The sequence below is a fragment of the Cydia pomonella genome, chromosome 20, assembly GCF_033807575.1.
Source record: "Cydia pomonella isolate Wapato2018A chromosome 20, ilCydPomo1, whole genome shotgun sequence".
NCBI classification, from domain to species: domain Eukaryota; kingdom Metazoa; phylum Arthropoda; class Insecta; order Lepidoptera; family Tortricidae; genus Cydia; species Cydia pomonella.
In genome coordinates this window covers 5,349,439-5,374,002 of record NC_084722.1, presented here as the reverse complement: position 1 = coordinate 5,374,002, position 24,564 = coordinate 5,349,439, and the positions used below count along the sequence as shown (strand labels likewise).

The 24,564-nt window shown below is 41.8% G+C and overlaps 1 protein-coding gene across 1 annotated transcript in view; it reads right to left on the bottom strand.

The window, feature by feature from the left end:
- Window positions 1-24,564, bottom strand: part of LOC133529126 (leucine-zipper-like transcriptional regulator 1) — a 51,381-nt gene that overhangs the window by 23,193 nt on the left and 3,624 nt on the right. The window contains exons 2-8 of the mRNA XM_061866762.1: window positions 23,420-23,591; window positions 22,422-22,558; window positions 21,195-21,309; window positions 20,678-20,841; window positions 20,151-20,321; window positions 15,273-15,414; window positions 12,297-12,460 (exon numbers count right to left, since the gene is read on the bottom strand). Of these exons, the coding sequence (XP_061722746.1) occupies window positions 12,297-12,460; window positions 15,273-15,414; window positions 20,151-20,321; window positions 20,678-20,841; window positions 21,195-21,309; window positions 22,422-22,558; window positions 23,420-23,591 (1,065 nt within the window). The remainder of the gene's footprint in view (window positions 1-12,296; window positions 12,461-15,272; window positions 15,415-20,150; window positions 20,322-20,677; window positions 20,842-21,194; window positions 21,310-22,421; window positions 22,559-23,419; window positions 23,592-24,564) is intronic.

Sequence of the window (24,564 nt, the reverse complement as noted above, 5' to 3'; positions counted from 1 at the left end):
CCCTAAAGTACCAAGTAACGTACAGTGTTATTTTCAAGAAAATAGAAGAAATAAGAACAGCAGTGAATCGAATAGTGAATCTAATTATTCGTCATCATAGCTGACTGTAGCCGAAATGTCGATCAGTATGAACACTGAAGAAAAAGTAAGTTTACAATAGAATCTATATTAGTAATGAAATAAAACTACTTTGGAGGACCAATCTTGGCTAGTGAGTACCTACAACAGAAGCCTTCTTGAGTTTACTGTGGGACTTAGTCAATTTGTGTAAGAATGTCGAATATTTATAAAAAAGCCCTGGAGCCCTGCTCTGTTTATACTAATTTTAATTTTAATGTTTTATGGGCGTTCGATGTACAACTTAAACTATGGTGATTGTAATTTTTATTGTTGATTAAAGAAATACTATTTAAAAAAAACACTACTTTACTGTTTAAACTAGTTGTAATCTTTTATTTGTATACACATTAAATATTCCAATTAAACTATGATGATATTTATTGTTTTTAATGATTAAAAAAGTACTATTGTGAAAATTGTTTTATTTTGGCCAGGGAATTATTCCCGGAAACTATGGGAAATTTCCAAGGAACAATGCGAAATTTCCCGGGAATTGAGGGAATTTTCATCAGTGGATGAGTTTTAATGTTTAATGTCATTGTAAAAGGATTTAGGGTCCATGTTTTGACGGAATTTTTAATAATACAAATTGTATACATACTAAAATTTCAAAATTCCCCTAATTTCCCTTCCCATGGGAAATTTCCCACCTAAGGAACTTTCCCGGGAACGGCACATCACTAGTTAAGATACATATATCCGAAAATTACATCTGTTTGTTTCCGGGGCTAGCCACTACCACGCTTCAAAGATCCTGTTATTTTTTGATGCAGGGCCTTAAAATTGGTTTCCTAGAATATATTATGTGTTGTGTGTGCAGTTAGACAAGGACGGACTATACCTGGAGGCCGGAGCGGCCAAATTGCTGGCATTCCAAAACTCAGTAGGACTCAGTCCGGAGCAGATCAACGCAATCGCTAAAGCATGCAACTCCCGTAAGTAAAACCTGTTAAACCTATCATACCTACACTCGTTCACATTTTAATTTGGTTTTATTTCCAATTTCATCACTAACCATCAATAGGGTTGTTTCCAATTTTTTGAAACGTTTGTAATACGTTCTATATTAACCAAACGTTGCCCTAAAATTTAACTTTTACCCTAAAAACGGCTTTAAATATGTTAAATTAACAAAATATATTTTGACCCATGCTTTCGCGCCCAAAACGCTCTTTGAAAATTGTATGACGTCAGTTTACGGTTTGACACAACTATGTACATACCAAAAAGTAAAGTAATTATATAGGTGCTATTCTCAGTGCAGAATTTGATACTCAAGCCGTAGCCATATAGGTGGTGGGCAAGCTGTGTATGCGTGCGTGTGGGTTTTTTAACCAGCTAATAAAATATGTTTTCTGTAATAATGAGTTTTTATATATCATAAAGTATTTATTGTCCATTAGCATTTCTATGATGTTAATTTTTAGTGCAGATATCGAAGCTTCAATTAATTGCCCACCTTGAGTATTAAATTTTGTGCGAGAACAGACCTATATACTTACTTTACTCTTTGGAACAGACAACGGGGGGCCCTACCGCAAAAACCGAAAATCGTATATTGTGGGGATCTTTTTCTTTTACTCTTACTAAGACGTAATTAGAATGACAGAGAAAAATGCCCGCAATGACGAACTTTGATTTTCGCGGTTATAGCCCAGTGTCAAACCGTGAGTTGTGACGTCATCAGAATCTTCAATGTCGTTTGACTCGGTCACGTGACGTGTGTTAAAAGATATTTTAAATTCAATATTTACAAAAATATGCTCATTAGAGGTCCACTAAAGGTAGTTTAACATGTTCTTATAATCCATAAGAATTTATTGGGATACTATTGTGCCCTAAGATTTGTAGATGGAAACAACCCTATTCTCCATTAATCATTTTCTCGAGAGCCTATACATACAGCAAAGCCTGTTGACTTCCTTTGAAAGATATGACCCTTCATAATAGCGCATGTGTGGTCTGGTGCTGGAGAAAGACTAATTACTGGCAAATTAACATAAAAATATGTTGCTACAGCAACATTGCTCCCATCTTGCTTTGTATATACAACTTTGGGAACAAATAAAATTATTTTTATCAAATATTTTGATGTGTGTCACACTACCATGTGTGATTTTTTTTAAATATATTTTTAATTTATTTTTTAATTTAATTTATTTAGGCAACAAACAGTCTTATACAAAAAATAATGTAAAAATAAGTAATGTGTTAATAGACCTTGAGTGCCCTACCTTAATAATAATAAGTAGCTAGTCTAGGAGCAGTAAGCGGAAAACAAAGTTATCAGTTAGTAACAATAAAGTTATCAGTAACCTGAGTGAATCTGTACCCCTAGTGTAAATTTAATCGACATCATAACGTGACGAACGCGTTTGCGTTAAGTCTCATTTTGTATAGGATTTTGAGTTTCCAAAACGTCCCGCTTGGTGCGCTCTTTCTAAATCCAATACAAAATGAGACTAAACGCAAACGCGTACGAAATCGAATTTATTTACACTAGGGGTACTGTATTCATTCATCCATGTATATGTATGCACATATATATGATTACCTATTTCAGTTTGTCTTTGTCTATGTTCATAAAATCTATTGAGGTTAGAGACACGTCTACCCTCCATAATAATATTAAAAAAAAAAAAAATTTGAATAGGCTTTGCACTTGGGTCTGGCCGGTTAGAACATAGACAAAAGTCATTGACGCAATAATAATGAATAAATGAAAACATCACAGTTTTCATATAAAATGATTAACTTACGATTTATTTGCTTGAAACATTTATTTATTAATTTTCAAAATTAAAAATAATCATAAGTAGATACGAGCAATGTATACTAAATGCGTCTCCGCACAGACTCAGAGACTATTTCAATGTAAGAAATATTTTAATCTTTTTATGAAATACATTTAATCTTACCATCCCCTAAAGTCCCGCGGTTGCCATATCGCGTCCGAAAATGTAAAAACCTAATTTTTTTCTAGCAAAGGGTCTAGCAGGCTAAGGAAGGAGAAGTGGCCCCTGTGACGAATATCAAATTTTTATAATGTCATTTGTTGGCTATCTTATAATATAGAAACACCTTAACTTTCAGCCCCCTATCTTGAACCGTCACCGAGATAATGTAAAAACGTCATTTTATGGACACATTTTTAAAAGTCGTTTTTCTCCTAAACTATATAAGGCAGAGCAATCAAACTAAAGCATAGCTACAAAGAATGAGTAGGTGTATAACTCAGATTTTTTTAAAAGATTTAATTTCCTGAAAAAGAATGATTAAAATGTCATCATTGGCATTGGCACATCATCTGTTGTAGATGCTTGTTGCGGCGCTTGTAGGTTTATGGGGCTAGGCATCGCCGTTGGTGGCTATAAAGTCCTATAGCAGAGCGACATTTCTTTCCACATCGATCGCACACAAATCGTGAGTCCGCAGGAGGTGGTAGAGCACGACAAAGACTTTTCTGCTTAACGTTCTCCAGCCAGTCATCGTCGTGCTGTGATACCTATTCCGACTTTAATGTCGCGACGCCATTCCGGTCTCATTTCGGCGCGTTTCTCCCAACCGTCGGTCCGAATGCCAAAACTGTCCATGTCCCGCTTACAAGCGTCCTTAAATCGTAGAGTTGGACGCCCAACAGGTCTTTTTACGTCCGCTATCTGACCCAGCATTACTTGGCGTGGTAGTCTCTCAGGGTCCATGCGATGAACGTGACCGAGCCAGTGAAGTCTTCTCTGCTTTAACATAGCAGTTAAGCTGAAGCAATGTGTTCTTGAGAGTACTACCTCGTTATTAACTTTATCTTGCCAGGTAACTCCAAGTATAGTCCTCAGGCAGCGCATATGGAAAACGTTCAGTTTGCGTTCTTGTTTCGCGTATGTAGTCCATGTTTCTGATGCGTACAGCAATATACTTAGGACGCAGGTCTGGTATACAAGAACTTTGGTATATGTAGTGAGCATAATGTTTCTATATACGCGCACGAAAAGCCTTCCAAAAACAGTTGATGCTCTGCCTATCCGAGTATCTATTTCCTTGTCTAGAGATTGTGACTGGGCGGTGGTAGAGCCAAGATAGCAGAAATGGTCGACGACATCGAGTACAGCACCGTTGAACATGATTTCCGGAGACTGGTTTACACCATGCCTTGCACCATGATGACAGTTTTCCTGGTGTTTATGCTCATTGAGAACAGTCGACAGGTGCGACCAAAACGCGTCACCAACTCCTGAAGTTCATTTTCAGAGTTTGCAACTAGTGCAGCATCATCCGCATATAGAAGTTCTCTAGCAATTAAGCCTAGACGCTTGTTTTTCGACTTGAGAAGACTAATATTGTACAGTATTCCATTAGAAATTTATAAAGGTGTGTAGATATTATATTTGACAAGCCCACCATTTCAGTGTAATAAATTTGTGAGCGTCAGGATGGCGGGTGGACCTCAGCAAAATTGAACGAAATATTTATAAACATATTGTACCTTCGGTGTACCTCAGTGTACCTTTAATACAATCTAGTGTACCTCTCCTTAAAACGAAATATTTAACAAAAAAGATGAACCTGATGTCAGAATGGCGGGTGGATCGTCGATAAATACGTCTAGAGTAAATTAAGAATAGTTAAATTGTCTAATGGGAAAATATGCGAATGGAAAAATCATGTTAGGAATAAATACGTCTGGTGTAAATTAAGAATAGGAAAAAATGCGACTGGAAATTACGCTACAAGGAAATAATGATTTTGGGAAAATGACCCAACCAGTCCATGTAACACCTCCGTAGTTGCAGGTGTCCATCAGGCAGGCCGTATGCTTGTTTGCCACCGACGTGGTATAAAATAATAATAAGAATAACTACACTTTATTTGAATTATTAACTGCTAGCAAATCCTAAGCTCCATCCATTAAGAAGGAGATCAGAGGTCTACTTGGTAGATGATGCGTGCTAGTTGGAAGGGAGGTACGAGTATTCACAGGCTTCTAGGCCCTAAATTGTATGTGGTTTGTTACAGTGAACCAAAACCCGGTGGCAGGCTGCGAGCGCGCCAATCAGGTGTACGAGTGCATCGACAATGAGAGGTCCAAGGTAACCATTGTTCACAAGTTAACTGAAGTAAACGTCCCAGTGATCGACATGATAATGCCCGAGATGACACCAAACGAACTGCTATAATTATACAAGTCTGACTAGAGCTCATAAATAACCCCACGGGAATTTTGTCACGACTCAAAACTATGAAGATGTAGATGTAGTGTAGGGACGCCCGGCCGGAAACAGGCGGGCTGTCGATCGAGTGCTGCGTTCATTCAGCCCAATTTCCTGAGGTTGGAGCTGCAGGTTACCGTCCCGGCGGCATTCCCACACTATATTCTCCTCAAATCTTCTTGTTTTCCTTTAGAACAGAAGGATATCTTTAAGTTCGACATCCTTTGGTTCGTTTTCTTTTAGTGAGTCTCTATCGAATGTATTATATCGCAATGCCGCTCACACTCATTATCGTTATACACTCAAAACTATACAGCTCGCATGTTGATAACGCCAACATGTAATTAATATTGTAAGTAAGTAAGTAAGTAAATATTCTTTAGTGCACCAATCATTATACATTTTACATACATGTAAAACTACAAATAAATGTTATGCCGCACAAGTTTTTTTAAATTTTTATTTATAGGACATTATTACACAAATTGACTAAGTCCCACGGTACGAGTAAGCTCAATAAGGCTTGTGTTGTAGGTACAGTTGTGTGCAATATAATAGCAGTACATAAGATAATGTACATTAGGGGAAAACTATTAAGTACTTTAGATTAATAATATTGGATCTTTTTATATAATTCTTCTGCATTACTTGACATTGTTTCAAAATTAACTGTAACCATTACTTAAATAATATTGGTAGGAAAAGAAATATGAAAACCGGCTTTTTTTACTAACTTACGCAATTTTTTATAAAAAAGTAGACCTCTATAAAAGAAATACAGTTGTCTACTATAAATGTAATTTAGTATCTTGCCTATTATTTCCAATCAAAGCTTTACATCCAAACCCATGTCATCCAGAAAAAAAAAAATGTCTATAGGACGATCTTCATTAAATTACATTTATAGTACACAACTGTATTTCATAGTCATAGTCATAGTCATTTATTGTATAAAGCCAATTTACAAGTCAACATTAATAATTAACATCAAGTTACTATACAGTAAAATTAATCCTTACATCACGGTAAAATTACAAACAATAACATTAAAATTTTCAATTAATACATTAAAAAAAAAGAAAAATGACAAGTCACAAATTCATTGAAATTATGATAATATCTTATAATAGTAAAATAGAAATAATAATAATAAAAAAACAGAATAATTAATATATGATTAATAATTATATCCAAATTGATGTGTAAAAGGACTAACTGCCCTTATACATTAAAAATTCATTATAATTATAAAACGGGCGCTCAATAAGCCAGTGTTTTAGACGCCGTTTAAAGCTATGCAGACTTTCTTTTATAGGGTTCTACATTTATATATTATTTTTAAGAATTTCCGCGATTTAGTAAAAAGGCCGGTTTTCATGATATATTTTTTTACACCCAATATTATTTAAGTAAAGGTTACAGTTAATTTTGAGATAATGTCAAGTAATGCAGAAGAATTATATAAAAAGATGTAATATAATTGATCTAAAGTTTTAGTTTTACCCTAATTTTTTTTCTTATTGACTGCTATTATATCAAAGCTACGGGCGGGATGTATTTATAGAGAAGGGAACTTTAAAGTGATATGACAGATAAGTGTCAGTTGTATGGACCGTTTTTTGGAGTTAAAAATGTATTCAGGGCTTTGTCTATAGTTGATTTGTCCCGTCGATTCCACCTCGATATCCTGACCTAACCTAATGACAATGAGATTATTTCTGAACCTTTTAAACAAAATCTTGTCACAAAAGTGACGATTATGGCGTCCACAAGTCACCATATCCATAATAAACCATATAAACCCCATGATATTCAGGGATTTTTTTTTATTACGAAAAGGTAAGCATTTGACCACAATCTCACCTGGTGGAAAGTGCCGATGCTGTCTAGGATGGAACATGCTTACCTAAAAGATGTCTATTCGCTCTCGATTTAAAAAGATCCAATTTATTTAAATATCGTTCTTTTTTCAGATAACCGGCATCAAGCACATCTAAATTTTGCAAAATGGAAGAATATAAGAGACCTCTATGTATACTGAAATCCTGCACTTTTTGTTATAAATATCATTGTATATTAAATATAAATAAATGAATGTATTCCTTCAGCGTATAGACGTATATATATACTCTCTCTCTTAACTATAAAACTCCCGTGAGACTCGAACATATCATAAAGCCTCTATAGATCGTGTCATTCACGAAGACGCCTGCCTTGGCTCGTATTGTCATGTTATAAATGGTTAGATTTGACAAATTCGTTTTAATAATACGCGAGGGACCCGCTTGAAGATTTTATTAGCTTGTCGTACATACAATGAAAACGTATCTTATCTTTATTTAATATAGGGTCACAGATCAATAACTAAGCGTAGAGTGCTCACTCCATAGTCCATACCTAGATTAGTTTCCTTACTTAATCATCTTTAAAAGAAAAAAACCGACTTCACAAATAGTTGAATATGCCACTTATATTATTTATACCCATAGTGCATCTCATAACAAAGACTTTTAAAAATCATTTGTCGTATAGAATATAAGAGTTTCATTCTGGTCCTCATGAGCAGTTCCGTTTCACGAAATAGCACTATTTAAATGCAAATGCTTGGTTTTTAGATAAAAAATCAAAAATCGTAAGTATGCTTATAAACTCTTATAAGGAGTTCCCTCAATTCCTCATAGAATCCATCATTAGAACTCGAGCTTGACAAAAATATGGCTTAAAAACCTAACAGGCTTACCAAACATAACGAAGAGCATGCAATAATTTGTAATAAAAAATTAATAATAAACGAAAAGTAGTGCCCTCATGTACCGCCACAAGCAACGGGAAATCAAACACCAGATTATCCAGCTCCAGCTACAATAAATCAACCAACACTACAAGACAGGAGTGCCGGTTGTTACCATTCAAACCTTCAATACGGAATAATATTGTGGGGTAGATCTACGGATATTAATGATGCATTTCTCATGCAAAAAAATTGTATAGGAGCTGTTTTTGGACTGAATACCTTAGATTCATGTAGACCTTATTTTAAAAATCTGAATATTTTATCTCTCCCGTCTATTTATCTTTAATACTTGCTTAGTTGTGTATCAACATAGCCACTTTTTCCAGCAAGTCAAAAAAGTCAATTTTCTTTAGCTTACAATTAGTAGTGATATTTTTCTGATCCACCGATTTTCGATAAGACGTCTTTCTTTTCTGAAATAAACTTATAAAAATCAACGCAACTTAGGTCTTTGAAATTATATTTCATTTTTATTAGAGAAGAAACCTACTTGTACACAATAATGCCGATAAATACTTAAATTCAATGAGTTGCTTCCTTAAATGAAAAGTGTCACTTCTTGACACCCCCCCCCCCCCCCCCCCCCCCTCCGGACGGCCTCCAAACTAGGACAAATCCAGGAAAACCCGGACGGATAGCAGCCCTATGTGAATTGCATTGTGTACAAAAATGCACAAGTCGCAGGCGGGCGATTCTCGGTGCGTGACTTCGGTGCCGAATTTTTTTTACTTATGATATGCGACATAATTTCTTAAAATTGAGCCTTCATTTAAAAAAATATTGGTAGTAATGGTAGTGGAGGCCTCCATTAGAACCTTAAGATATTTGAGATTAAAAAAAAAAACACCGAAATCATGTGCATGCACTGAAATCAATTTGCGATACCGTCGTATCCCCGGGATTTACCTCCAGACATTGATTTTATAATTTTAGCAATGTCCTTAGCAGTAAGGCTAGGACCCACACTAGCTCGGTCTCACTATCTAGCCCCCCCAACTTTGTTGGGCCTAAAGCCGATTTTATAACGAAATAGTCCTTAAAGAGGTTAGCAATGCTTTTTGGGTCGCTAACGCCCTCAACGCTAGCCGGGTGATTACTCAAAGGTTTCAATTTGTTTGTGGCCTTCCAAGGAGCGGAAATCCTTCTTTGAATGATGAGAGGTTATAATGTCCATCTTTATTTGATCTTTGTGATCTTGGCACCATTTCTAGCGCGATTTAAAGAACTTGCAACTCTCACGCATCTCATTAAAAAAAAGTACCACTTTCAAGCTTTCCAGCCTTTATCCAATCATAATACCTTTGTCTAGCCAGCCGGTGATCGGCACTAAAATGTCATTTCTTTTTTAAAAGCAGTGTTGTGGTCAAGTTTGTCGATTCGATTCATATGACATTTCCGTAAGTTGACAAAAATCGATTAAAAAATAATAAACGATACATTTAAAACAAAATACTTTTGACATATTTTTTTTTTCCCCAATATTTTGCTGTACGGCTTCTTTTATATTTGTAATTTATTTTTGTGATTAATATTTGAATGCTGAAATTCCAGCCGAACATGTAAAGAACTGAATTTGTATATTAACAGCTTATCAACTCGTGTTTTATCAAATAAATGATTATATTATATTATCTTAAAAAAAAAACAAATGACTATACAATCAAATATGATGTGAAAAAAGGTTAATTAATAACAGCGGCGGCCGGTGACTATATATTGCGGGTGTTCACTTACATTAAAGAAAAAACCTAAAACTACCCAATTTATTATCCGTCGCAAAATACCTATAGATATCGGTTTTCGTCCACCCGGTCATTGAACTATCTTATAGATTTTGGGTAAAAAGTCCATTGCGCAATGGAATCTAATGTTTTACGAATATCTTGACGACCGATAGACGTCAACTGCAGTTCATTTAACAAATGGTTTCGAAATTATGGATGTTTTTTTTTTATTTCATGGAAATAAATTATAACATTAAATAAATTGTTAACACACCGGTTTCGGTCCAAACATTTTTACGAAAGTTGAAGGTCGTCTTTTTGTATCTAACTCGAGTCGATTTTGTAAAGTTTTTTCACATTATTTTATGAATGTCACGTTATATTCATTCACTTTTAATCATTTTACCACTAACAACTTATGTGCACTCCCTTTTTTAATTCTTGTCTAATTATTTAGAATGAAAAAAGCCAAAATTGCATTCCCGCGCGTACTTAAAAAAATATGAAGGTAAAAGGTATGTTTGCAAACAATGACAAAATGGTGCGCGGTGTACGCGCGCATTCGTCGAGAAGGCACAAGGTCAAACGGACTAGGAGCAGTAGGAGCGCCGCTCCAATTTTACGTCTTTCTTCATAGAACATCTTCTGTTTCACGTGCGGAACTGTGGCTAAACTTCTCTTTCTTTTTCATAGGAGCGCAATCCAAAGCGCTCCGCTTCGCGCGGTACGTATAAAATATAGCAGTAGGCGAGTAGTCATAGGCTGTCTATAAACTTATAATAAATAATAATTACTTATTTAACTATTATTGATTTGTTTAGAATAGATACATTAATTATGAATAAGTAGTATTATATTAATTAGGTACTATAATTATTTATGGGAGTGCACTGCACAAGCGCTCTTTAAGGCGGGCCGCTAGTGATTAATAATACAAACATTATAGATTTGACAAACGGTACGTCTCAGCCTCATCACTTCAATAGACAACTGTCGAATGTGTGGACTTAGTCTCAGACAATAGGTGGATGAGTGAATTGAAGAATGGACGTTTGGGTGAATAGATGTATATGTATGAAGAAAACGTATATTGTTAAAATGTGTGTTGTAACCTGTTAAAGAAAATTATAACTTATATTAGTAACATCGACTTAATCGAGTGCTAGGGTAACCGCACTTTTTTAATGTAATTATTTTATCACTATTGTTTTCTTTGGAAACTTACGACCTACAAAGAAGGCTAATTTTAACAACTGAGTTAATGTAACACCTATTGGTCATTAACATAGCCACAACCAAGTATTTTGTTTGTATTTTTACTAATTTGAAGTCAGCCTGTATAAATTCATCTCGAATAAGGAATCAACATAACATTGAAGTCACCTACTTGCATATAATTCCTCTACTGTCTTAGGTACTTACCATCATCTTTGACAATCTACTTATTCAAAGCTTCACATCACTAGCGGCCGGCATACATTTTTATCTAACGCCCACGTGACTTTCAACGGACCAATCACGGTACACCGCGTTTCTGCACCCCTGTATGTTTGGCAGCATAGGTTTCATGAAATAATTGCTCGAAGCTACGTCTTTAGGATATATTGTCTGTGGCTGGAGCCAAAAAAATTGCGTTAGTAGCAAGAAATGATTTGTACTTGCGGCATTATTAGTTGGTCCAGTTGCGCAGATGGCACGTGATTTTAACTAATTAAAGGTGCGACCAGACCGCAGGTTAAAAAACGGTCAAAAAACGGTCCGTACCGTCACCGTTTTTTTTGGCAGCGGTGTGGGGAGCATGCGTCAAAAACGGTACGCATACGACGCGTCACTGCGATTCCGTATCGTGACCGTTTTTTAAGCTGCGGTCTGGCCGCACCTTAAGTCTCCTTTTTTAAGAGAAAGCATATTATGGGTTACAATTGGAGGGGAATACATTTAGTTACAAATTTTATTCTCTAGGAGGGAGGGGGCAGCTGCCTTTACATGCTCAAGACACTGAAATTACAAAGTGTGTAGTAGCACAGAATAAGTAATGTACTTTCGTACAGAAAAGAAAATTCCTACATAACCGAAGTTTGACAGCGATTCAGGGACGAATCAAGCTGTCCCTTTCTAATGTGTGCCACTATCCCTTTCGGCTATTTAGGGTTGTCAAAATTCAAGTCATTATGTTATCTGTGGTTGTGCATGCAAAGGGACGTCAACCCTAATAATTGCTCGGAGCAATGCTGAGCCGAATATAGCCGAGAATGCCCGAAAGCTGCAGTTTCTCCCCCCTGGCAGTAGCCACAGGCAACGATGGCGATGCAATATCATTCAGGGGTTCGGGCTAGGGTGCGATAATATGACTCATGAGGTGCCAAGCCAAACATCGATTTTTTTAGGCAGTGAAAATATGTAGGTATAGTGAATCTATTCTGCGAACGGACCTCTATAATTTGCAAAACTTACTGTATCCTGGCACGTAGGTAAGTGGACCGTGCAGCTAGCAGGGCTTGGTGGGCTAACACACAGCTCTCATCAACTCCCACCAGGACCACCACGTCGCAGAACTGCTGGGACTTCAGGATGCGGCCGAAGTCGTCGTGGAGCGTGCAGCGCGGGTAGTCGGACAGCTGAAACAAGATATACAGTTAGTTTTATGTCTATTACATTTGTCTAATGTACCAACTTATAGTGAAAACCACACAACTGCTGTCATTAACGTTGCCTTGAAGTCCAACCAATTGAAGTGTCATCGTTCGTATAATTCTTTCATAAAGTGGGTATGCACTTTTGCAGCTGGATGTAGGTATCCTAAAGATGATAGCAGATAGGCTGGACTCTGCCGTCCTTGCCCGGTTCACTGTTCTGAATGTACAACCTAATCGAAGAGGGTGGGGGCCAAAGAGGCCATTTATTTTATAAGTATAGGCTTAGGTCACAGTTTTAGTATTTTTTTGTAACATATGGACCCTGTGTAACAGTCTTGTCTGAAATAAATGATTTTATTTATTTATTTATATTACAAAAACAAAACAAATTAAATATATTAAATACGTGAGTGACCCGTTTTTAGGATTTCGTAGTCATCTAGAAACCCTTATAGTTTCGCCATGTCCGTCTGTCCTCGGCTTTGCTCCGTGATCGTTAGTGCTAGAAAGCTGCAATTTGACATGGATACATAAATCATGCATGGCGACAGAACGGTAAAATAAAACTTAAATTTTCTTGTTATTTTTTTTGCTTTGACCCAATAGTGTGGGGTATCGTTGGATAGGTCTTTTAAAACCAATACGGGCCTCCAACAACCATTTTTTTGATAAAGTTAATATTTTAGGAAATGATCGTTCCGAAAGAAAGCAAATATGTGCCCCTCCCCCCTGCTCTAACTTTTGAACCATGGGTACAAAAAATATGAAAAAAATCGTGAAACAAAAACATAGTCTAGTTTTTGAGTTATTGCAAAAATATACTCTTCTTAGTAAAAAGACGCACAAAGCGCTGCGAAGGTACTCCCTGATGCTTGTAATATAATTATACTTATTAATGAATAGCCCTCGTTTGGCCTGTTCTGACAGAACAGTAACTACGAAATCCTACACTGAGCATGGCAAGACATGCTCTTGGCCGATTTTTAATATATTTATTAATATGTCTGTGTCTGACCAAAGTTTTGTTATTAAAACAAAACCAATTTAAGGCTCGTTACTTTTTTTTCGCGCATGAGAGACCTGTGCCCAGCAGTGGGACGAATATAGGCTGAATCATCATCATTACTTTTCTTTGTCATTTTCGGTTGCACCTAGTGTAACTTGAACACTTGTCAGTTACCTAAAAGGCTTGATGGAGATGCAGAGATGGATGTCATAATAGTACATTTCAATGCAAGTGTGCAATGTGTGTCATTATTCACGAGTCCCGAAATGTATTTTATGAGCCGTAGGCGAATAGAAGATACGGGACAAGTAAATAACGCTTGCACACGTACATTAAACGACGTTTTTAAATACATTTGCGAAAAAATCACAATAAAACAAATATTTGTTACGTGAGTATTCATTACACTTACAGTTACGAATTTTTCCTTGAATTTGATTGTTAATTCAGCAGTATACACTACGTTCAGCAATGATTTACATTGCAAAAATTACTCACAACAATTGATTTCATCCAAAAACACTCTCACAGTTGCAATTTAAGTTGAATTATTTTGATACAACTAAATTTTAGGTAAAAATACTGAAAACAGCGGGCGCTCGTTTTACTTTTTAAATTTGATTTTTTTCTGTTAATTACAGCCCACGTGGCAGTGATAGTGTCATTCAGCTAATAATAATAAAATAGTTTTAGTGAAACGAGTGAATGTTTAGTGTATTTGTAGCCACCTGACGAAGCCTGCGTTGCGGATTTTTTTACATATAAACTAAATTATTATTTTATTTTTTTATGATTTAAATTTTATAAATTACATCACATATTTACGAAAAATATTTTATTTAGTGAAATATCGTGTTATATAATATTTAATTTATAGAATAACAAATAAACATTTAATTTATATCGTGTAATAATATTTTCTTGACTTAATAAACGTGTCATGGCGGAATAAAACAATATGTCATGTTTTTGGACATCCAAACTTTTTGGTGTGGTCGTCTGGATTACGGTTATGGTAATTTAAAAAAGTTGGAAAAGTAAAAAGCACTAGTTCGCAAAACCCAGCTTTGAGAACGCTAAACAGCTACGTAAAGTAGCACAGAAGAGCTTGCCGCTGCGCACGTTGTTGTCGACGGTGCCGCCGAATACGTAGAGCGCGTCGCCGACCACGGCGCCGGCATGAAACAGTCGCATCCGGTACTCGGGAGTGTACCGGCCACAATATTAGACCTGGAAGCAGAAGAGCTCGCCGCTGCGCACGTTGTTGTCGCGACGGTGCCGCCGAACACGTAGAGCGCGTCGCCGACCACGGCGCCGGCGTGGAACAGTCGCACCGGTACTCGGGAGTGTACCGACCACAATATTACAGACCTGGAAGCAGAAGAGCTCGCCGCTGCGCACGTTGTTGTCGACGGTGCCGCCGAACACGTAGAGCGCGTCGCCGACCACGGCGCCGGCGTGGAACAGTCGCACCGGTACTCGGGAGTGTACCGACCACAATATTACAGACCTGGAAGCAGAAGAGCTCGCCGCTGCGCACGTTGTTGTCGACGGTGCCGCCGAACACGTAGAGCGCGTCGCCGACCACGGCGCCGGCGTGGAACAGTCGCACCGGTACTCGGGAGTGTACCGACCACAATATTACAGACCTGGAAGCAGAAGAGCTCGCCGCTGCGCACGTTGTTGTCGACGGTGCCGCCGAACACGTAGAGCGCGTCGCCGACCACGGCGCCGGCGTGGAACAGTCGCACCGGTACTCGGGAGTGTACCGACCACAATATTACAGACCTGGAAGCAGAAGAGCTCGCCGCTGCGCACGTTGTTGTCGACGGTGCCGCCGAACACGTAGAGCGCGTCGCCGACCACGGCGCCGGCGTGGAACAGGCGGCCGACCGGGACTTGGGAGTCGTGCGCCGGGTGCACCACAGACCTGTTTCAGAAATCCGTTTATATATGATACGACATCGCATTAAAATAAAATTGTTCCTATTTTTTTGCTATAAATTCCATTTTTTACGGAAAAAGCTGGTACTTATATGTGTTTTAAAGGAAGACGAATTGGCTTTTGTCATTTCAGAGGACGATTTGACTATAATAATAATATAAAAATAATATACAGAAAAATTTGGTTTGGCAACCAAACAAACTAAGGGGCGGAGTCATACGTGAAAGGAATAAATAAACTCCTTTACTCTTCTCTTCTTTGGGCTTCACTTGCTCACAATTATTGTTAAATAGATGTGACACGGGAAGCATGAAAACACGAGTTTTGCGATACCATCACATGCCCGTAGAGTCCGTACTGTCCGTAGATACAAGTTTTGCATTATGCACCACATCTACGAGTCAAGTCCGTGGGTGGAGTGCTATCGACTGCGCTCCCGAGCAGGTACGTCCGTAGGACATCATGACGTGTCCTACGGACACGACACGAGTAATTTATACCACATCTGTGTGTCAAGGTCGAAGCTGTGCAAGTCACTGGGCAGAGTGCTGTCAGCAGCCCCTCCGAACACGTAGAGGTGCCGTCCGTGCGACACCATGACGTGTCCGTAGCGGACACGACACAAGTAATACATACCACATCTGCGTGTCAAGGTCGAAGCTGTGCAAGTCACTGGGCAGAGTGCTGTCAGCAGCTCCTCCGAACACGTAGAGGTGCCGTCCGTGCGACACCATGACGTGTCCGTAGCGGACACGACACAAGTAATACATACCACATCTGCGTGTCAAGGTCGAAGCTGTGCAAGTCACTGGGCAGAGTGCTGTCAGCAGCCCCTCCGAACACGTAAAGGTGCCGTCCGTGGGACATCATGACGTGTCCGTAGCGGACACGACACAAGTAATACATACCACATCTGCGTGTCAAGGTCGAAGCTGTGCAAGTCACTGGGCAGAGTGCTGTCAGCAGCCCCTCCGAACACGTAGAGGTGCCGTCCGTGCGACACCATGACGTGTCCGTAGCGGACACGACACAAGTAATACATACCACATCTGCGTGTCAAGGTCGAAGCTGTGCAAGTCACTGGGCAGAGTGCTGTCAGCAGCCCCTCCGAACACGTAAAGGTGCCGTCCGTGGGACATCATGACGTGTCCGTAGCGGACACGACACAAGTAATACATACCACATCTGCGTGTCAAGGTCGAAGCTGTGCAAGTCACTGGGCAGAGTGCTGTCAGCAGCCCCTCCGAACACGTAAAGGTGCCGTCCGTGGGACTCCATGACGTGTCCGTAGCGGACACGACACAAGTAATACATACCACATCTGCGTGTCAAGGTCGAAGCTGTGCAAGTCACTGGGCAGAGTGCTGTCAGCAGCCCCTCCGAACACGTAGAGGTGCCGTCCGTGGGACACCATGACGTGTCCGTAGCGGACACGACACAAGTAATACATACCACATCTGCGTGTCAAGGTCGAAGCTGTGCAAGTCACTGGGCAGAGTGCTGTCAGCAGCCCCTCCGAACACGTAAAGGTGCCGTCCGTGGGACACCATGACGTGTCCGTAGCGGACACGACACAAGTAATACATACCACATTTGCGTGTCAAGGTCGAAGCTGTGCAAGTCACTGGGCAGAGTGCTGTCAGCAGCCCCTCCGAACACGTAGAGGTGCCGTCCGTGCGACACCACGACGTGTCCGTAGCGGACACGACACAAGTAATACATACCACATCTGCGTGTCAAGGTCGAAGCTGTGCAAGTCACTCGGCAGAGTGCTGTCAGCAGCCCCTCCGAACACGTAAAGGTACCGTCCGTGGGACACCATGACGTGTCCGTAGCGGACACGACACAAGTAATACATACCACATCTGCGTGTCAAGGTCGAAGCTGTGCAAGTCACTGGGCAGAGTGCTGTCAGCAGCCCCTCCGAACACGTAAAGGTGCCGTCCGTGGGACACCATGACGTGTCCGTAGCGGACACGACACAAGTAATACATACCACATCTGCGTGTCAAGGTCGAAGCTGTGCAAGTCACTGGGCAGAGTGCTGTCAGCAGCCCCTCCGAACACGTAAAGGTGCCGTCCGTGGGACACCATGACGTGTCCGTAGCGGACACGACACAAGTAATACATACCACATCTGCGTGTCAAGGTCGAAGCTGTGCAAGTCACTGGGCAGAGTGCTGTCAGCAGCCCCTCCGAACACGTAAAGGTGCCGTCCGTGGGACACCATGACGTGTCCGTAGCGGACACGACACAAGTAATACATACCACATCTGCGTGTCAAGGTCGAAGCTGTGCAAGTCACTGGGCAGAGTGCTGTCAGCAGCCCCTCCGAACACGTAAAGGTGCCGTCCGTGCGACACCATGACGTGTCCGTAGCGGACACGACACAAGTAAAGTAATACATACCACATCTGCGTGTCAAGGTCGAAGCTGTGCAAGTCACTGGGCAGAGTGCTGTCAGCAGCCCCTCCGAACACGTAAAGGTGCCGTCCGTGGGACACCATGACGTGTCCGTAGCGGACACGACACAAGTAATACATACCACATCTGCGTGTCAAGGTCGAAGCTGTGCAAGTCACTGGGCAGAGTGCTGTCAGCAGCCCCTCCAAACACGTAAAGGTGCCGTCCGTGGGACACCATGACGTGTCCGTAGCGGACACGACACAAGTAATACATACCACATCTGCGTGTCAAGGTCGAAGCTGAGCAAGTCACTGGGCAGAGTGCTGTCAGCAGCCCCTCCGAACACGTAAAGGTGCCGTCCGTGGGACACCATGACGTGTCCGTAGCGGACACGACACAAGTAATACATACCACATCTGCGTGTCAAGGTCGAAGCTGTGCAAGTCACTGGGCAGAGTGCTGTCAGCAGCCCCTCCGAACACGTAAAGGTGCCGTCCGTGGGACACCATGACGTGTCCGTAGCGGACACGACACAAGTAATACATACCACATTTGCGTGTCAAGGTCGAAGCTGTGCAAGTCACTGGGCAGAGTGCTGTCAGCAGCCCCTCCGAACACGTAGAGGTGCCGTCCGTGCGACACCACGACGTGTCCGTAGCGGACACGACACAAGTAATACATACCACATCTGCGTGTCAAGGTCGAAGCTGTGCAAGTCACTCGGCAGAGTGCTGTCAGCAGCCCCTCCGAACACGTAAAGGTACCGTCCGTGGGACAACATGACGTGTCCGTAGCGGACACGACACAAGTAATACATACCACATCTGCGTGTCAAGGTCGAAGCTGTGCAAGTCACTGGGCAGAGTGCTGTCAGCAGCCCCTCCGAACACGTAAAGGTGCCGTCCGTGGGACACCATGACGTGTCCGTAGCGGACACGACACAAGTAATACATACCACATCTGCGTGTCAAGGTCGAAGCTGTGCAAGTCACTGGGCAGAGTGCTGTCAGCAGCCCCTCCGAACACGTAAAGGTGCCGTCCGTGGGACACCATGACGTGTCCGTAGCGGACACGACACAAGTAATACATACCACATCTGCGTGTCAAGGTCGAAGCTGTGCAAGTCACTGGGCAGAGTGCTGTCAGCAGCCCCTCCGAACACGTAGAGGTGCCGTCCGTGCGACACCACGACGTGTCCGTAGCGGACACGACACAAGTAATACATACCACATCTGCGTGTCAAGGTCGAAGCTGTGCAAGTCACTCGGCAGAGTGCTGTCAGCAGCCCCTCCGAACACGTAAAGGTGCCGTCCGTGGGACAACATGACGTGTCCGTAGCGGACACGACACAAGTAATACATACCACATCTGCGTGTCAAGGTCGAAGCTGTGCAAGTCACTCGGCAGAGTGCTGTCAGCAGCCCCTCCGAACACGTAAAGGTACCGTCCGTGGGACACCATGACGTGTCCGTAGCGGACACGACACAAGTAATACATACCACATCTGCGTGTCAAGGTCGAAGCTGTGCAAGTCACTGGGCAGAGTGCTGTCAGCAGCCCCTCCGAACACGTAAAGGTGCCGTCCGTGGGACACCATGACGTGTCCGTAGCGGACACGACACAAGTAATACATACCACATCTGCGTGTCAAGGTCGAAGCTGTGCAAGTCACTGGGCAGAGTGCTGTCAGCAGCCCCTCCGAACACGTAAAGGTGCCGTCCGTGGGACACCATGACGTGTCCGTAGCGGACACGACACAAGTAATACATACCACATCTGCGTGTCAAGGTCGAAGCTGTGCAAGTCACTGGGCAGAGTGCTGTCAGCAGCCCCTCCGAACACGTAAAGGTGCCGTCCGTGGGACACCATGACGTGTCCGTAGCGGACACGACACAAGTAATACATACCACATCTGCGTGTCAAGGTCGAAGCTGTGCAAGTCACTGGGCAGAGTGCTGTCAGCAGCCCCTCCGAACACGTAAAGGTGCCGTCCGTGGGACACCATGACGTGTCCGTAGCGGACACGACACAAGTAATACATACCACATCTGCGTGTCAAGGTCGAAGCTGTGCAAGTCACTGGGCAGAGTGCTGTCAGCAGCCCCTCCGAACACGTAAAGGTGCCGTCCGTGGGACACCATGACGTGTCCGTAGCGGACACGACACAAGTAATACATACCACATCTGCGTGTCAAGGTCGAAGCTGTGCAAGTCACTGGGCAGAGTGCTGTCAGCAGCCCCTCCGAACACGTAAAGGTGCCGTCCGTGGGACACCATGACGTGTCCGTAGCGGACACGACACAAGTAATACATACCACATCTGCGTGTCAAGGTCGAAGCTGTGCAAGTCACTGGGCAGAGTGCTGTCAGCAGCCCCTCCGAACACGTAAAGGTGCCGTCCGTGCGACACCATGACGTGTCCGTAGCGGCGCGCCGGCGCGGGGCCCGCGCAGCGGAGCAGGTGCTCCGTGCACACGCGGCTCCAACTGCAAGCAAAATAAATATGTATTGAAGTTTACAAATAAAATGGCTGTCAATAGCCAACGGCCTTGAGGATTCAGGTCTCTGCGCTCCTGCCTTTTTGAACGGCAGTTGAGAAACACTGATAGTAAGCGGCCTGCATTTGTGCAAGTTTGATTTAACAAAATTACTCTCTTTTTATTCGCCAGAAAGTACAGTAAGTGTGTACTTATGTTTATAATTAGCTGTTGTTATTTGAGGTGTGCAACCCGTAAAACTTGATAGTTGAAGTACGAGGCGTGGCGAGACAACTTCTACGCAGACAAAATCGCAGGCGAGGCTAGTGAACCTAGTAGTTCAATATAATAAGTTATAAACCCACGTGTGCGTCTCGAAGTCGAACTGGAAGAGCGCGTTGGTGATCTTGGCGCCGCTCTGGCCGCTGAACACGAACATCTTGCCCCGCGCCACCGCCACGGGGAAGTTGCAGCACGTGGGCGGGCATTGCCCTTTCTGTTCCACGCGCTCCCATTGGTGATTGTCACCCTGGAACAAGATTTAATTTAAGCCTCTAGTTCATACGAAGCCATTTATGGCATTTATAAAATGTAACTCTATTGACAGCCGTTAAGGCTCAAACTAAATAATAATAATTTTATATGATACGTACGAAAATATAGATATGGACGATAAAGTGCCAAAAATATATTTTACACCTTAATATATGGGCAATAAGATCGTGTCTATATATTTTTGGGACTTTGTTTGTATCGATATTTTCATTAAAAAAGTCCTTGGAAATGGTGCAATCTACTTAGTTGACAAGGTCTAGGCTAAAGGCTTTTCTATTGACTAATTAGTTTAACAGACTGGTCTTAAAAATGTCAGAATGTACGCACCACTAAGTTGATGGTCCACATGTCGTTGAGCCGCGCATTACCGTCGTAGCCGGCGAAGATCCAAAGCTTGTCGTCATAAACTGCTGCGCCATGAGCTGATCGCGGCACTGGCTCCCTGTGAAATACAATCTCATGTTTGATATCGTTAATATGCATGAAGTAACCATTAAACATGAATAGTTTTTTTATTGTTTATTGTTAAAAGGCCCAAATGTAAAATACACAGCACAGCTTTTGCGCACAGAAGCCCAATAATAAAATAACAAATGTAAAGAATTAGGAAATAGAAATCAGTACTAACCTATTATACTTGCTTGCGTCTCTTTGCATATGCAATGAATGTCCCCCCCCCCCCCCATGCGATAATAAATACGTAAATAATTATAACGAATAACCAACAACAGCACTTATCTACTTTTTAAAGATTTATTTTGTAACTAAGGCGACATGGGCAGGAATTAAAAAAAAAAACTAAATACTTACTGTCCCTGGAACTTCCACTGCATCCACTGCGCGCTGGAGAACTTGAACTCAAATAGGTCAATCTTGTTGGTGAGGTTTCAGTTGTCCAGCATGTCGCCCGTGTAACCGCCAAACACGAACGCGTACAAACCGTTATGCGACGGCTCTCATGCCACGGTGTGCCCCTGAAGTAGGTGATGTACTTACTGTCCCTGGAACTTCCACTGCACCCACTGCGCGATTGAGAACTTGAACTCAAAGAGGTCGTTCCTGTTGGTGAGGTTTCAGTTGTCCAGCATGTCACCCGTGTAACCGCCGAACACGAACGCGTACAAACCGTCATGCGACGGCTCTCATGCCACGGTGTGCCCCTGAAGTAGGTGATGTACTTACTGTCCCTGGAACTTCCACTGCACCCACTACGCGCTCGAGAACTTGAACTCGAAAAGGTCGTTCCTGTTGGTGAGGTTCGAGTTGGCTAGCATGTCGCCCGTGTAACCGCCGAACACGAACGCGTACAAACCGTCATGCGACGGCTCTCATGCCACGGTGTGCCCCTGAAGTAGGTGATGTACTTACTGTCCCTGGAACTTTCACTGCACCCACTACGTGCTCGAGAACTTGAACTCGAAGAGGTCGTTCCTGTTGGTGAGGTTCGAGTTGGCCAGCATGTCGCCCGTGTAACCGCCGAACACGAACGCGTACAAACCGTCATGCGACGGCTCTCATGCCACGGTGTGCCCCTGAAGTAGGTGATGTACTTACTGTCCCTGGAACTTCCATTGCACCCACTGCGCGCTAGAAAACTTGAACTCGAAGAGGTCGTTCTTGTTGGTGAGGTTCGAGTTGGCGAGGATGTCGCCCGTGTAGCCGCCGAACACGAACATGGACGAGCGGTGCACCTGCGTACAATCGTTGAATATCAACCCACGGCATTCCGACTAGGTTCACGAATTTCACGATGATGCACCGTGCACGATAGATGCGGCGTTCAAAGGGTTACCTTTTAAACCTTTTCCAAAAAAATCCAAATACATATATTATATTCTAATCCAGCTTTGATGATTCATTTGAAAACAAGTAACATTTCCAGAAAGTCCAATCTAATTTGAACCTTAAATCGGATTGCTAGGGTTGAAATTCTATTGGTGCGTATGTGGTCGATAAATCGTACTATGCCTGGAAAAGAGTTAATGAAAACGACACTTAATTTCGATCTACTTTATCATATGCGATCAAGTATACAATTAAGTATAATAACTGAAACTTCAACAAGATATCTGTTACAATTGAACTAGTTTTTGAGTAGCCTCGCGAGGAAATTTCCTCGCGCGGCAAACGCCCGGCCTCGTGAAAAATCCCAATTATTTTTTTACAGCTTGTTACAATCCCACGTATTTTATTGTTGTAGTAATTAAGTAAGCTATCAAATGACACAATTTTCTTCTAAATACGTCCATCCATGGACTGATGCGATCACAAAGTAAACACTGCGCATAAGGCTTATTTTAGCTCCGAATACGAATGCGTGGTTTCTAGCGCAAAATCAGCGCCATCTCTGTCGGCGGTACATTCAATTCCAAGTAATGTTTTGATAAAACGTTTTGATGTGACCCGTTCAGGTTATCAAGATGTTTCACTAATGTTTTATTTCTAAAAAAACACTAATAATTACGCGATGTATGGAACCCTTGGAACGCGAGTCCGACCCGCACTTGTTCCGTTTTTTAGAAACTATCAGCAATTTGTATATCTGTACTTACAACAGCAGAGTGGTGATATCTTGGAGCCGGAGGGGTGCCCTGGAAGCCTACTTTGGTCCAGGACATCTCCCAGATGTCGAACCTGACCAGGTCATTGAGCATGAACTTGCCATTGTCGCCGCCGAACACGTATATCGCGTCTTTGTAGGCCACCGCCGTGTGCTTGCTCCGTCTGTAGGTGATATACAAATAAAAATGGATGTCATATACATTGTTTGCGGTAAATCTCAAAAATTCAATTATATTTGGCAGAATAGTTATGAAGTTCCTTAAAGTTAGGCTTGATTCAACTAAGTTGTTGTTAAAATGATATATTCGTTAAAATGTGACAGCTAAAACTTGTTTTTTCCTTTCTTGATATAAAATGAAATCCTTTTTTTTCTCATCACAAAACTAGTCTGTCGTGTATTTAAATTTTGTTATTAAAGAATATTTCCATACAAAATTAAACTAAGTCAGAGTGTTGACTTTATATTGATTTAAACCAACACGATTTTCGTTCATAGTTTTATAACGAATACGGGACTTAATCGCGTAAACTTACGTTTATTATATGGCCTGACGTTTCGAACGTGACGTTACGCTCGTGGTCACAGGCAGACTGCCTATTCCCGTCCCGTATTCGTTTTAAAACTAGTGTTGACTTTCATCTCAAACATTATTTTTATAATTACATTGGGATTGTATATTGTGTTGTAGGGTCATTATGTTGTAGGGCGAAGGAAGTGAGCGTGGTCATAAAGGGAATGGTGCGAGGCAAGTCGCCGGGCCATGACAGCCTCAGCATTGAGCACCTGCAGCACGCTGGACCTCATCTGCACAGGGTGTTGTCAACGTTTTTTACTTTGTGTCTGAGCCACTCATATTTACCGGAAAAGTTGATGCGTACTACAGTGGTTCCTATAATTAAAAATAAAACTGGTGACCATTCTGATGTTAATAACTATAGACCAATTTCTCTAGCCACTGTCGTTGCTAAGGTGCTTGATAGTCTTCTTGGTAAGCATTTGGATAAGCACATTAAACTCCACGACGCGCAGTTTGGCTTCAGGCCAAATCTTTCTTGCGAAAGTGCTGTCCTGTGTCTCAAGGAGACTGTGAAGTACTATACTAGTAGAAAGACACCAGTATTCGCCATTTTCCTT